The 15,447-nt window shown below is 44.1% G+C and overlaps 2 protein-coding genes across 2 annotated transcripts; one reads left to right on the forward strand and one right to left on the reverse strand.

The window, feature by feature from the left end:
* The first annotated feature begins 959 nt into the window (after positions 1 to 959).
* Positions 960 to 3,577, forward strand: slc25a19 (solute carrier family 25 member 19). Its single transcript, XM_068749990.1, has 6 exons — positions 960 to 1,091; positions 1,655 to 1,810; positions 1,926 to 2,096; positions 2,354 to 2,534; positions 2,630 to 2,760; positions 2,836 to 3,577. The coding sequence occupies exons 1-6, from the start codon at positions 960 to 962 to the stop codon at positions 3,046 to 3,048; spliced, it is 984 nt and encodes a 327-aa protein (XP_068606091.1). The 3' UTR covers positions 3,049 to 3,577.
* Positions 3,578 to 5,034: 1,457 nt separating this feature from the next.
* On the reverse strand, positions 5,035 to 14,113 carry pitpnc1a (phosphatidylinositol transfer protein cytoplasmic 1a). Its single transcript, XM_068749806.1, has 8 exons — positions 13,920 to 14,113; positions 12,143 to 12,231; positions 11,063 to 11,070; positions 9,684 to 9,755; positions 8,343 to 8,438; positions 6,935 to 7,090; positions 6,316 to 6,379; positions 5,035 to 5,345 (listed from the first exon to the last, which is right to left on the reverse strand). Exons 1-8 carry the CDS (start codon positions 14,111 to 14,113, stop codon positions 5,035 to 5,037), a joined length of 990 nt encoding a protein of 329 aa, XP_068605907.1.
* Between the last annotated feature and the right edge of the window lie 1,334 nt (positions 14,114 to 15,447).

Genomic DNA, 15,447 nt, shown 5'->3' on the forward strand with positions numbered 1-15,447 from the left:
GTGTTTTAACGGTAGCTACACGTCATCTATAAACATTGACGAGGAAACGTCGCTCTGAGCCAATTACTTACGTTTGTAGATTAACGTGCGATAATATTACCTAAATATTCAGCGGAGCTTCAACATCTAACGTGAGGATAAGCGAACCACTCCTGGTTTAAATGTTAGGAGTCAGCCTTTTCAAAGATGAAATAACACGGCAAGATAATTCACGCCTGCTTTTCATCTGTACAGAAACGAAGGTTACTTGCGTTTTATTTCTGCCACGCCTGCAAATAAAATATTACGCACTTTTTACTCATTGAGTAGGAATTAAAATTAAAGATTAAAAAAATGAAGTTCTAGTTGTCGCTCGATACGTTTTTAATTCCAGGTAGTTTTATCTCTTGGCACAACGATCGCTCTTTGATACGCGAGACGCACGCCCTTTGACCCGGACGTTCTAATAAATTCTGTGAGGTAGCGCGGAGAGAAGCGGAAGCGCTTGTCCTGCTAGGACGTAATGACTGACATTGTTGATTATAGTAGATATTTATTGCCGGAAGGTGAGTGTCTCAGCCTGCGTCACCGTCGCCGCGCCTTTTGCTTGTTTAGCTTGTCCCAAGGTCCCGCTGCATGTCCTCTAGTTAGAATCTGTACGGTGTTGGTATTATTATTGTATTATATTGTCGGATAATATTTACTTTTTAAAAAAAACTTTTATGAATAGCGCTTGAGAAAACAACAACAACGAATCAAGTTACGTTTCCATAATTTCCAAGTGTGAGAAATACAATTTTCCTCACTGTATACTCTGAGTGGATTTATTCCATATAAATAGGAGCCATACTTTTCATTTTAAAGTTGTCCATTTTGCTTTCAAGCTGGAATCAAAGATCACTTCAGATTGAGCTAATGTAATAAAAATGTGTTTGTTATGTCCCACTTTGTTGTCAACAGGAATCTGAGGCTGTGGAGACATGGTGGGCTACGACCCCAGCGCTGAGGGCATGTGCCCCTCCCCGGAGGAGGCAGCCCTGGCCGGCTCGTTTTCCGGCATGGTCACCCGAGCTCTTGTCAACCCCTTAGATCTGCTTAAAATCAGATTTCAGGTAAAGTTCTTCCACGTGCTGCCGCATTTTGAGCAATAATAGTGAGTGTGTTGCATTAAATTGTCACACCAGATTCATGTTTGTGTGATTTTAATATCCTGTCCTTGATCTCCATACATATGGAGACCCTCAAAAATATATATTTTAATCTCACAGATCTGGATTATAATCTCCACCCGTTTGTGCATAGTGGTGGACCATCCTTAGTTGTCCGTGCCTGGGTATTATTATTTTTTTTATATTGACCTATTTTTTCATTAAATGATAAAACATTGGTTGCATTTCTCAATGTTGAAGAAAATTAATCTTCATCCATGTCAGATTCATCTGATAATTTAATCCGCTCTTCCTTTGATCAACCCGTCTGCAGAATCTCGACACCTTTTCATGTATTAACAGGCAATAAAAACATAATTCTGCCACCTCCAATGCAAATTTGTTTTGTTCTTGATTGAATTTTGCCTCTGTAATATTAACACTCTTATCGTATCTCGATAACAGATCTATCCTGGGAAATTGCCATGCAGAAAATAAGAAAACTGTTTTGGTTATTTGCTCCTCAGCTCCAGATTGAGCCCGTGTCTTCGCACAGGCCAGAGGGGAAGTACTCGGGTTTAATCCAGGCATTCCGCTGCATTCTCAAAGAGGAGGGCTTCTCTGCTTTCTGGAAGGGCCACATCCCTGCGCAGCTTCTCTCCATCAGCTTCGGGGCTGTGCAGGTAGGCGCCTCGGGGGGGGGGCCTGAATGCAGACACAAATTAGTCCTAAACAAACTTTTATCAGCAAGATTTACCTGATTCTTTGAGTGTGTTTTGTGTGTGAAACGTCTTGCAGTTCGCAAGCTTTGAGTTTCTTACCAAGACGGTCCACAAGACGATGCCGTACGACGGCCAGACGGCTGGAGTTCACTTCATGTGTGGCGGTTTGTCTGCCTGTTCCGCAACAGTAGTCTGCCAGCCTCTGGACACGCTACGGACTCGCTTCGCAGCTCAGGGAGAACCCAAGGTAGCACATGGGAGAAATAACAGTCACCCTGCCCAGAAACGTTGTTAGCTAACACACCAGGCATGCGCTGTAATGGTGCTTTGTTAATAATTCTATTACGGGATTGTAAAAATGTTGCCGATTTAGTTTTTAACTAATACTCCTGCTAGCTAACAATCACTCGCTGTTAAACCCAGCATTAAATGTGAGCTAATGAGTTTATGTTAGCCAGTATTCACCTTCTTATGAGCCGTTTGCTGCTTCATCTGTCCCGTTAGGTGTACAGCAACCTGCGACACGCTGTGACCACAATGTACCGGGCAGAGGGAGCGGTGGCGTTTTACCGAGGCCTGATTCCAACACTGGTTGCAGTTTTTCCTCACGCTGGGATGCAGTTCTTCTTCTACAATATATTTAAAAAGCTGACTGCGCCAATACAAAAAAAGGAAAACTCAGGAGGTCAGTTGAGATTCAAGCCCTGCTCATAAAATGTATTCCACAACATTATTGGCGTAATAGACTTTAAAAAACAAACATGTATTTCCACCTTGAAGGACACCTGAGGAGTCTGGTCTGTGGCAGTGGAGCCGGAGTAATCAGTAAAACAATCACTTACCCTTTTGACCTCTTCAAGAAGCGGCTGCAGGTGGGGGGCTTTGAGGTGGCCAGAGTTCACTTCGGACAGGTGAGCTCGCCTTCAACGTGTTCCGCGTTATTCGACGTGCACGTTTTCAGTGTTTAAATAAGCGTGTCCTTTCAGGTGCGGCAGTATAGCGGAGTGGTGGACTGCGTGGCTCAGATAGCCAGAGAGGAGGGCGTGCGAGGCTTCTTTAAAGGACTCTCACCCAGCCTTGTGAAGGCCGCACTCGCCACGGGCTTCACCTTTTTCTGGTACGAGCTTTTCCTCGACGTCATGCGAAACCTCGGGAGGGGACGGACAACAAATGTCCCCACCAAAGAGGAAGGAGGATAAAGACGGAGAAGACCAGCGCGCTTGCGTATCAGACACTCAGGACTGTTTCCTTCTCCGGCACTCAAATATAAATCTCAGCCATTTGTATTGTGTTTACATGTAAGGAGATGAAAACCTAATTTTGTAGTCGTGTGCAAAGGGAAATACGAGTAGCGGTCACGTAAACAGCCCCTCATGTTGAAAATTTGAAGTATTAAAGCTTCCTCTCCCTCCACAATGGGTTCGAGTCTCCGCAGGCTGCTGGGATTGGCTAAGTCCAAAGCATGTGGGGCGAGGGGGCGTGGCGTAGCGGGTGCTGGCAGTACGCACAAAAGTGACCGACACCGTCAGTCTTGCTAGTAGCGTTAGGTGCTCTGGATGTCACTATTGGAGTCAGATGAGTGTTTAATTATTGTAAGTAGCAATAACACAGGTCACTTGCTGCTTTAAAAGAGGTTAAAGTTATATTATGTAGCACAAGCAAAGAGAATCCTACTGACTGTTGTGCAATTACTGTGGATGTGCCTTTATATCTGTCTGACTCTTAAGCTCCAGGTCAATATTTTGTAAATTAAAGTTTTCATAAAGGGCAAATCTGTGTGTGCATCTGTATTTTCTTTTTACAGATTAGATTACAGCATTAGTAAAGAGAGTAGAACCACTTGATTGACTGGCCTTTGTTGTTGGTTTGGTGATTTTTAAGGCCATTCTGAAGGGAGGTGATCCTCTTCAGAGAACATATCCAAAAGCCCGTTCACTGCTGTGTGCCCACTGGGGGAATGGAGGGAAGTCACATGCTGCTGCAACTGTCAGGTTTCATTCTGCAGTGCGAGAACCCCAGGGAGCTGTTATAATCTCACATCTCACACAAGAACTTGGATTAAGGAATTCTTGCTCCTCAGTAGAGGTGTGCGGGTTTTTAGAAGCATGGCCACAGAATCTGAGATTGTCTTTTGGAGCGAATCAAAGATTTTAAATACTTTTGTCACCTGATTTACTATTTAACATAAGAGTTTAAATTCAAGTTGCGTTCAAACGAATGGCATTAAGAAAGAGGTGCCTTACGCAATGAGGTATTCAGCAGAATTTATTGAATGTACTGAACACGAAACCAACCAACAGTACAAGTAAAAAAAAAAAAAAGAATAAAGCTCTAAAACATGCAAACCACAGAAGCTGTATATGAAACAAAAAAAACCTCAGTTAAAACACGACATCGAGATATGAAGGAAAAAGTAGAGAACATTTAATACGTCTGGAGTCCCATCATGCAGCTCCTGAAGTCACTATAAGAAACAGTTAAATTGATACAGACGCCTGTCATTTAAAATACACAAGACTGATTTCATAGCAGCATCATTACTGGATATTTGAAGTACAGTCATGTTAAGCGGTTCAATAATTTTCATACTAGAATACACGATCACCCTACGCCCCGACTGGAAACCACATCACTCAACTGATAAGGAAGGTGTCAAAAATCCCCAAAACCACATAAGAAGCAGCTTCGAACCACGAGCTCCAGTTAACAGAGCAGGAGAGTCCCGGTGCTTAGAGGAAGGTAGAGCAGAGACGGAAAAAACAACAACTCTATACATGAAACTGATGGACACACACCTGAGCTCCGATGTCACTGCAGGACGTGACACTTTCAGGAATGTGTGCTGTGCTCAGACAAGCCAGATTCCGTGCTGCCTGGTGTATCATGCCGGCTGTCTGAGGAGAATGAGTGGCCTCTCGCTGCTTTTGTTGAGCCTCAATGGGATGCGCTTTATGTTTACACCTTGTGGGGCCTGTCCCCCCCCCCCCCCCCCCCCCCCACCTGTGGACATCTGGCTCTGCTTCTTCGCACCCGTGAAGGCAGTCTGAGTGAGCTGCTGGCTTTGCTGTAACACCGGCGTGTTTGCTGAAGGGGCTAGGATCACCAGGGCTTTGAAAAGTCTCTAGGGAGGCATCCTCCAATTGAGCCACATGTTGAGGGTGTTCTCCAGGGGTGAGTAGCAGCTCTCATTCTGGCTGTGGACTGGAGTTCCAGGAGAAGAAGCTGGGCAGTTTGAAGATTGAATCCCTGCGGCCCGGATCGGGCAAGGTTAACGTCTCCGGCGCCGACTTCTTCCTGGGACGGTCCTTTGGCACCGACAGGAACTCGGGAGCTTCTGTGGAGAGGGGCGTGGACGGGGCGCTGTTAGGGCCGCTTCGGGCACTGGATGGCAAAGCGTTCTCGGAGATGGAGATGATGGGGGGGAAGGTGCCAATCTTTAAGTTGGTGGCCTCCTGTGTGGCACGCTCGTACTCTCTGACCTCCTCCATGGTCATGTCTGTTGAGATGGAAACCATTACAATTGAAGCCGAGAGACGTCAAACATGTCCAATGATATATGATTAACTCCTCATAGAACTGAATGGGCTTTTGGCCATTTTAAACTTAATGTTTAAAGTTAGCCTTGTGTAAGAACAGAGAGAAGCAATAGAAGGATGGAAATGTGACGGATGACAAAACAGTCTGTCAACATAACTGTTGTGGACAAGCATTCGCTTTATCCGACTGGTGCAGATGTCATCTTCATGCTCGACCTCAGTATTCTTTAAGTGTATTTGCATCGATAGGAAGAAGGTCTGAAGTGGTTGAGCACACTGCTGTCGCCAGGCAACAGAGAACCAGCGGTGCAGCATTTTTCCTGTTACATATTAAAGGGTGCATCAGGCACTTCTTACGAAGGTCGCTATACAGTGATGCAAGGATCAGCTCTGACATCATCGGAATCTGTAAGTAAACTTTCATCCACCGTCCACCAACCTGAACAAAAAGATGCTTTACTCTAAAGAACTGTTTCACTGTGTAGACCTGAACTGTGTGTGTGTGTGTGTGCTTTTCATTGGTAGATTTGAATAATCAGTGAAATAAATTCTATGTAAATGACACAGACAGCAGATATACCCCTCATTTATGCTCATGGTGGATTGCTTTTGAATATTAGCCGTTTTCAGTTTTGTAATTTTCAGACAAGGTATGTGTTAAGTTTCAAATACCACTTGCTTGTAAACTGAGTTCAAACTGGCCAAATATTTTTTTTCTGTTTTACATCTTTATCAAGTAGATGGTTGATGAGTTGGTTGTAGAACATTTAGATGGGTTCACTGTGAATCTCATTTACTTAAAGAGTGGCTGGAGAAGAATATTCGCCCCTGGGGGTAGCGCTGGTCCATTAAATCATTCCTGAATTAATGAAATAGGTACGTATGTACTTCGCCTGGCATCAATCTGCAATCCAACTCTAATAAACTTACCAATCCACTCATCCACCCAGGCAAAGGCCTGCCGGTGTCCTAAAAGTAGGACATCTCGGATCACCTGAGCAGTGAAAGGGGAAAAAAAAGTACGTGAAGGAGAGATCACAGAAAAAAAAAAGAGTGCTAAAACCGGAGAGGAAGTTCAAGGAGTCGAGAATTGAAGGAGAATGAGTTAACTGTGAAAGCCATGGAGAGTTTCACAAAGTTCTAAAAGCTTCCTTCTGTCTCTGGAGTAACGTGATTAATGCGAGTCTTTCCCCTCTGTCACCATGTGAGCAATGAACCCGCCTTGCGAGCGTGCGCCTCTGGCAAGGAGGACGGGGGGGCAGTTCACCCCAGGGACAGACTGCAGAGGGCTTGCAAAAAAAATAAAGACATGAAGATGAAAGTGTGCAGCAAAGGAGGAGGCGATGTGGAGGAAGGTGATAAGAGAACTTCTGATTAAGTTGGTTGTCCGGCTGGTCGTGGATGTTTTCAGAGCAGAGGATCTGTAAGCCTCTGGCGCTGACCCCAATCTATACAGGTCAGAAAATATGAGTTCGGAGACAATATAAAAGTCTCCGACTTGAATCCACCATAAAAAAACCCAAAGTCAAACCAAACTTTTCACACCGACCTTGTGCACAAACTGCTCCACACGCGTTTGCAGGCCCCAGACTTCAAACTTGACGCTGACCAGTTTGTAGGAGCACATGATGGGGTCTTGGTTGTCGATCCATCCTTCCTGCAGGAGGCCCCGGTCGGTCTTCTTTGACTTAAAGTACCGCAGGTCCTACGAGGTCATGAGACGCCATAAAATAGATTTTCAGTTTCCCGGTGAAATAGGCTCACCTGTATTCAACAGAAGCCTCGTGCAGAGAACATCCAGATGCAGAGTGTTTCCCCAATCACAAACTTTGTTTACTCTAATTACTATAATTGAATTACTATGTCATCAATTATAGGTTAGGGATGCTAATTTGTCTCATGCACTGATGTGAGAGTGTGTGGAAAAGTCTGGAAAGGTGGAGGAGGGAGACGCCTGTGGCATTTGTCTATGCATGGCGGAGTAAGACGGAAATGATAATTATTGTTAATGAGGATATCGTTTTGTTCTTAAAAACTTTAAACATTTCATACTTACGCAAACAGTGAAATTTCACTGTAAAAGAGGCATCTTGACATATTATATACAACAGCATGACTAATTACAGAAACGATATCTTGTAATCACCAAGACTCCTCCTATTCCCAGAATGAGCCTAAATTCAACCCGTAACCACGGAAATGAAAGAATACTCATGATAAATATCAATAATATCACCACTTTAATACTCGGTTATCGTGTGTAGCAAGATCTGAGAGACAATCTCCAAGTCAAACGTGGCAGAGCTCATTCCTTTATCCTGCTCTTATCTGGTATCTGGACGCCGTGGCAACCGGAGTTCACGTATGTCTCTGTCACGCTTTGCATCTGCCTATAAAATACAAGGATATTTACATCAGCTGTGCCCACGTCCACTTTTAGCCCTGAGCTATTTTTAGACCGTAAAGCAGTAAAGACCACCAGGTGGGGCGTGTGTGTGTGTGTGTGTGTGTGTGTGTCTATGCCTATGTGTCTATGTAAGTAGGGATATCAATAATAAAACAGCAGTGCTGCCGCACCATGACCCTTCTTCATTATAAATAGTTCCCCCCCCCCCCCCTTCACCATTGCACCCTGAGAGATGAGCACACACACGTGCATACAAATGTCAAATCACTGCAGCTGATGCCACCCCCCCCCCCCCCCCCCCCACACACACACACACACCTACATCTATTTTCATCCCGCTGAGGAGGAAGATGGCGGTCAGGAATGAGCTGTGCTGAAAGATAACACACTTTTCTGTTTCTCACACAGCGTCCTTTCTCTTCTGGTCATCTACATTATCCCCACCCTCTTTTATCTGTTCATTCATTCATCCATTCATTCATTCACTCATTCATTCAGTGATCCTGCACATTCAAACAAGAGCGGCGTGTCTTGAGGTCGGCGATCTCACCTCTGACTCCTTGTAGTGGCGCTCAGAGATCTCATCGTAGGCGATGTCCACGACCCACACCTCTGTCTCTTCCTCTCTGGGCTCGCTGCTGAAGATCTGAAAACGGGGGGGGGGGGGGGGGGGCAGTTAAAAGTGCTGAAATCAATGAAACTTTATGCTTTTGCAAAATGCTGCAGGATGAAGAGCCGTATGTCTCCTGCCACTTGGAAAAGAACAGCATAGAGCACAGAAAATACACACAGACGCACACACACACACACAGGAAAATTAAGAAGCATCTCCAGACATCTTCTTGTTTGTACTTCCTACCCATCCTTCAAACTAGTATGCAGGTGAGGGAGAGGAGGAAACGGGTTGTGGGAGGGATGGAGAAGAGCAGAGGGAGAAAAAGGACAGAATGTACAAACGACGAAGGCGGAGGGGTAAGCGTGTAAAGTTGAGAGCGGATGGAGTGAATATTTTTTTTACACCACCCCCCCACGCCTCAACCCCCCCTCCTTTTATTACGGTCACTTTCAAATGTGAAATTACGGCCATCTGTGAAACCATTCTTAGGGGTTTACGTGTTCCAGGAGCCGCCAGTAGGTGGCGCTGCGGCCTTTAACTTTCAGCTGCAGCGTGGATCAAGGCACAGTTGCATAACATTCAGACTTATCTCTAGCACGAGACAGCTCCATAGGTAGTCGGCTACATGTGGAGCTGTCCAGTGCTGATCCTGAGAGTGAACTTCAGCACTGGACAGCTTCATATGCAGACGGCTACATATGGTGCTCAGGATCAGCACCGGACAGCTCCATAGGATATAGGATATTGAGCTGTCCAGTGCTGATCCTGAAAGTGCCGTCTTTTCCGCGGCATTGACTCTGGGAATGTTCTTTATCTTGCCCACTTCGGTTGGTTTTTTTGGTTTGTGCATGTCCATGACAAGACAAGGTGGTGGCTTTTTGGTTTTGCTTTGATTTTGTATCGATTATCTTTGTTCCTGCGTGATGATTGCATTTGAATGGAACTTTTCCACATTATTAGATGTGTTAATTTGTTCCCATCACAAACTTTGGTTCATACTTGTGATTTTTCTCATTTACAGTATGGCTTTGTCTCTAACAATCTTTAAGTTACAACCTTTTAAAAAAGTGATATCAAAACTGAACATTTTATTGTAATTACATAATGCTAATGTGAACCTTGGAAAAAATGAGTTTGACACCCCTGCAATTGACAGACAGGTGCATCAAGGTGGACTAGAAAAGGTAACAAATCCACAGATTTTATTTTGTTTTTTTTATTTGTCAGATCCACTCAAACCTCACCCAACCACATGGCTTCCTGAGATCTACTCACATTATCATTGATCCCTTTGTTGTTCTCGTATTTGGTCTCTATGTGGATGGAAAACTTGGGCAGGAAGGAGCACTGGAGGGAGAGAAAATGAGAGACAGCGAGAAATCCATAAAAAACGGAAGGTTTCAGGTGATCCTCGGGAGCTGTCAGATTAATTATGGGACTCTTTGTCTTTGTTTCAATGTCCCAACTATGAATATCCAACAACAGCTAGATCAGATTCAATATTTAATCCTTACTACGTAATTCCAGAATAATACTGGTTAGATAAGAGGCTGATGTTGTCGTTGCTGTGTGTGTTTGTGTGTGGCGCAGTAGGACAGTGTGTGAGAGAACAGCTTGGAGGACTTGATCTCCGGAAGTAAATGGGAAACAAAAAACAGAAAGGACTAGAATCACCACCTCAGAGCTGTTGAGTTACAGAGTTATAGAAAGCATCCATCCATCCTTCCTTCCATCCATCCATCGAGCTGCGGTGGACAGGCTAATGTCCCCTCTAATTTCCTGGAGCACGTAATTAGTGTATGTCTCTGTGACAGACAATTAACCAGCTAATCCTGTAGCGCGCCGCAGAGCATTTTAGCATTTTTAAGAAAATACCTTGATTCCGCTCTATTGGACATTAAAAAAAAATCTTATTTTAGTCAAACAAAGTCAAAAGTATTTTAGTCAAGATTTTGACATGGTTTTAGTGTTTTCTGACACATCAGCACATTTTTAGCATTTCAGTGGAGTTTAGCTAAAAACAAATGTCTACGTTATTTCTGTGCGTTTAATAAAATTCAGAAGGACCTCATTTCTCATTTTTTATCTTAAACCCGAGGCTGCAGTATATTCCACACCAAACAACTTTTTGTTTATTTCACTCTCATTCATTCATTCATGCATTCATTCATTAATCCATTCATTGCTGGAGCCTATCCCAGCTTGCTCCGATTCATTGGACTGTTATCTCATGGAAAACCAGGTTGACTGATTAAGAATGAAGCTTTGCAGGAAGTGTCTGGTGTGATGACGTTACATTAGGGAATACATCCAGTTACTGGAACATATTCTGATTTAGATATTTATTTCAAACCACTCCGGGCTCCAGGCCAGCACACTGGGCTTCACTGGGCTTGTTGAAATAACTTTGGCACCAAAATTCCTGATCACCGGCTTCACCAGAATAATTGTCAAGACTCTGATTGCCAATTCAGGAAGAACCTTTTGGCTCAATCAGTCTTTAGCTCCTAAATGGATACCAATCACGCCTAATACAGATGTGCATGGCGCACATACAATCCAGTCAGACAGATGCAAGACAGTTTTAGCTTCAAACACAAAGATCAGTGTGTGTGTGTGTGTGAGTGTGTGTGTGTGGGCGGCTGCAGACTCACTGTGTACTCTGCCCGTATTCCCAGCAGAGGCCGCGTGATGAGGACAGACGGGCAGAAGACAGCGAAGGAATGAATTCAGGAGAGATAAGAAGAGAACAGAGGAGAAAAATCATTTCGTTCAGAATGGAAACCGAACCATTAAGTCTCAATAAAAAGCACTTTGGACCCAGTGAGGAGATGAGAGGAGCCCATTTTGTTAAAACGCAGTCCCATTCTTTTAAATCTGTGTGACACTGATCATTTTTCTACGCGTTCGACCGAGGGCACGCCGTGTTTGTTCACACAGATACGCTGCATGACTGTGTATTTGTTTTGTGGCATCCTGAGCGGAACTCAACCACAAACCAGGCGCGCTTGCAACTGGACTGCCCCACCTTATCCAGATTTTCAATTTCATGCCAAGTGACTCCAAGTCTTTTCCTCACTGAGGAAACCCGTGCAATCATCCCAGACACACTGAAGGACGTGGATGGCTGGAAATAAAACAGTGTGAATCATTTGAAAAAGAAAACTCAGTTCAGAACAATTAAAATGATGCCATAAATGTACATAATAAACACCTTTTGACCTTCTATATATAACACAGATATACGAGTATAATTCGTTCCTGGACTGAGCTCGTAACTCAAATCACTCGTATGTCAAATACATTTTTTACTATATGAAATAAGTGAAAACAATTTAATCCATTCTGGCCGTCTAAAACATCCAAATCAACGCTGATAAGGCTTTGTCTTCTTGATAGCATCTTTCTGTTTGAAGATTGTACTTGATGTACTTTGCTCGTACTGGCAAATCACATAAGGACACCACGGTCACGTTGATTGATAATTTCATCCTTCATCTCCATCGTCATCATCACGCGTCATGTCTTGCCACTGCCATCCTTACCACTTGCTTCCTTTGGACCCATGACGTATAAGGAATACTCACAGATGCAGCCAAAATCACGTCAATAATGGAAACACAGCACGGGAGACGAGTACGGAAGGAGGTGAATGATTGCAGAGGGCTGCAGAAAATCATCATAACAGAGGTTGGCTACTATTTTTTTTTAAAGCAGTGTAATCCAACCATTACCTGTGATGGTGTAAGGGTAGTAGTTCCAAGCCTTTTCAGTGACATAGAAGATTTTGGGGACGACAGCTCTGGCCCAACTCGGCAGCTTACTGAAACACAGAGGAAGAAGAGCAATGGATTGTAAACTGGAGAAGATGGAGAAGAACAACACGTTAGAAGACCGAACATTGTAAAGTCAAAGTCTCTGCTCTTTCCATTTCCATGGAGTCACACACACACAAAAAAAGTCTGTGATCCAACTGTGCAAAGCCATATCTAAGGGTATGCAAGGCCGCCACGATGCCCCCTGGGGCAGTTGATTACACTGATTGCACCCTGCGCCCCACAGTTTCATTAGAGCTTGAACCGTGATGGACGCAGCCAGGCGTTTTCCAAATGCTGCCATGCAGCTGCAATCTGAGTACCAGTGCATCTTACTGGGCATCCAATCAGAATGCAAATGATTGCTGAGGAAGGGGAACAAAAGGAAGTGAACTTTTTTTTTTTTTGAGCTGGTGGAGAAAATGCCGAGCTACCGATTGGAGCTGTGCATGAGTTCATAAAGAGAACATATAGCACAGCCATTGGACAGAGCCATCGCAGAGTTGTAGAGAGTTTCACTCTCATGAAACATTTATTTAGATCCTCTGAGGATTATTTTGACTTTAACCTGAATTTCTCATTTCGTCATTTCGGTGGGAACAAAAAGAAAAATGATCTATTATTACTGTCTGTCACTGGTCTTGCAGATATTGAATAATTAGACTTGGGGATAAATGGTGCCGCAAAAGAGCCATCAGAATAGGTTATATAATGGCTCTATGGCCTTATAAAATAATAAGTTAGCACCTCAAATGGCCAAAGAGAAAAATTCAGACATATTTTACACCACATCTTCTCATCGTTTATGGCTCACAGAATTTACTGCGAACCCCTTTGGTGGATTCAGCTCCTCTCTAAATGTCTACACGACCAACCCTGATCCACTTCTCCACGTCCTCAAGTGCGTCCATTCCATTCCAGCTGAAGTGCGTCACAGCTAACACTGTGCTGCGATCTATGGAAAATCAATAGTCTCAAATCACGTTACGTTGATAGGAGTCGGCTGGAGTGATGGATTCGTTCTCCTGCCAAGTGTGTATTTATTGAACTCATTGACCAGGTAATATGACTGGCCGTGAGCAGAGCCAATTATTGCCAGAGAGGTAAGTCAAGCAGCTACGTTTAGAAAGAAATCCGTCTGGAAACTAGAAAACCACTGAAAAATAAGAGTTCTGCATGTCATAATTACACATCCCAATGCATTCCACCTCGGGTTCACAAAAAAATCTACTTTTATTTTGACCAAAATGTTCATTTTTTTGCATGTTTGCTTTTATGAATTTACAAATGTCACTATTTTAAAAGCTATTATGCAGAGGTGCTTTAGTGTTGGGCTCCATTACTTGAACAAATGTTTTATAATGCAGTCCAGCAATCCAGATGTTCCTCTGTGTGATTCCTGATGAGAGGATGACAAAAGGTGGACGAGGTATATGTGTCACGTTGGAAACGATGCTATGGCAGTTTCGCGAGTTGTCGCCATGACGACTAGCTCCGCTGAGGTGGTACTAGCCTCTAAAGGAAAATGACTTCTGGAAAAGTACCTGATACTAAAGCTGAACCAGGTAGAGGCAGCGTCACATGGAAACACATCTTGACGAACAGCACATGTAAATGTGTTGTAATATGAGACACATGTACAAAGTGTCTTTCGTTAAACCAAACGCGCATGCCAGGAGCCGAGCGAGGCGCTCACTTGTTGAGGTAGATACGTTTCTCGGTGAACTGGCCCGATCCGTGTTCCGGGTCCTCATACGGCTCGTTCTGGACGACCTCCACCCCCTCCCCACGTTCACTCTGCTCATGACTGTGTTTGCTGATCATGTACAGTTGGCCGATCCGGTACTGAAAGACAGGCAGGAGACAAACCAACAAACAAACAAAGGGCATGTTATATTATATGATTTATAACAGCAAATGCAGGAAGATAAAAATAAGCAAGCATTTGGACAGCTCATCTCCGAATGGAAACAAAATGCTCCTGGTTGAAGTCCAACGGCTGACTTAGTAGTATTTCATAGCAGCCATAAAAACAAAACACCAGGATCACCACTCTCACGGCGTGGCCTTCACACCTGGGGATAGACGCCATAGTTGAAGACATTTGAGGGATTATGCGCTGTCTGGTCGGGACCCAGCAGTGTGTGTGTGTGTGTGTGTGTGTGTGTGTGTGGGGGGGGGGGGGGTCTCTGTCCCACGGCCCCATGTGACACATCAATCAACACCCACATCTTTCACTCATCGCTGACCGACCCACTTGACTCGACGGTGATGATTTTTTGTTGCACTGACCGTCTGGCCCGAGGTGTCACATGGAAAATATTTTGAATACGCCTGGAAAACTCCGGAGTCAGAGCGCTCCCGGACGGAAACTTCTGACCGTTTGCGAGGCCTATTTCCAGGCCAGAGGAAAACGATCTGGCCGTGGTGGTGACTTAGAGCTCTGCTGGTATGCCAAAGGTTCATTCAGGACTCCACTGTCACACACACACACACACACACACACAGTGACCCAACCAAGGATAGCTGTGTTAAGCTACTGGAAAAATGGATTCTTGACTTGTGACTCTACGTCCAGCCACAAAGTGGAAGGAATGGAGAGAAGGGAAACGTGATAGTGCAGTGGAAAGAAGCAGAGCCTGTTTGTACCAGTTAACAAGCTCAGGGTGCAGGTTCCTAGATCACAGTTAGTTTTATTTCATCGGTCGACCACGACATGGTATTCCCAGCAGGAATGGAGATGGTGCCGCGTTTCTGGCTGGGTCTGGTATTAGTTTTCTGTTACAATGACAAAATTCCAGAAGAAAGGGAACTCTACACCAGCTAAATCTGGAATTCCTGTTATAGGTAGTTTGGCTCAATGTTTAGATGTTGGACCGACTGCATGCTAAAGAGCAAGGAGCTGGTGAAAACAGTCTGGGGAAGACCAAAGGAACGCTGGAGTTACATTTGTCAGGACCCCAAAAAAATATCTCTAAATAAATGATCCTACGTAAATACCACTATTGCATCCTGAATTTTGGATGTGTTAATAATACAGTGTTTCTATCTCAACTTGCAAGAAGCATAGAGAACATTAAGTTCCTCATTATTCATCATTTATAAAATCATCAACATTTGCAAGCTGTATAAATGTAAATATGCTCTCTCTCTCTCTCGCTCTCTCCCTCTCTCTCTTTATTTACAGCTTGTCCCCATGGTAACAAACATATTTACCATTACAG

This window comes from Brachionichthys hirsutus, chromosome 16 (genome assembly GCF_040956055.1).
Source record: "Brachionichthys hirsutus isolate HB-005 chromosome 16, CSIRO-AGI_Bhir_v1, whole genome shotgun sequence".
NCBI classification, from domain to species: Eukaryota; Metazoa; Chordata; class Actinopteri; order Lophiiformes; family Brachionichthyidae; genus Brachionichthys; species Brachionichthys hirsutus.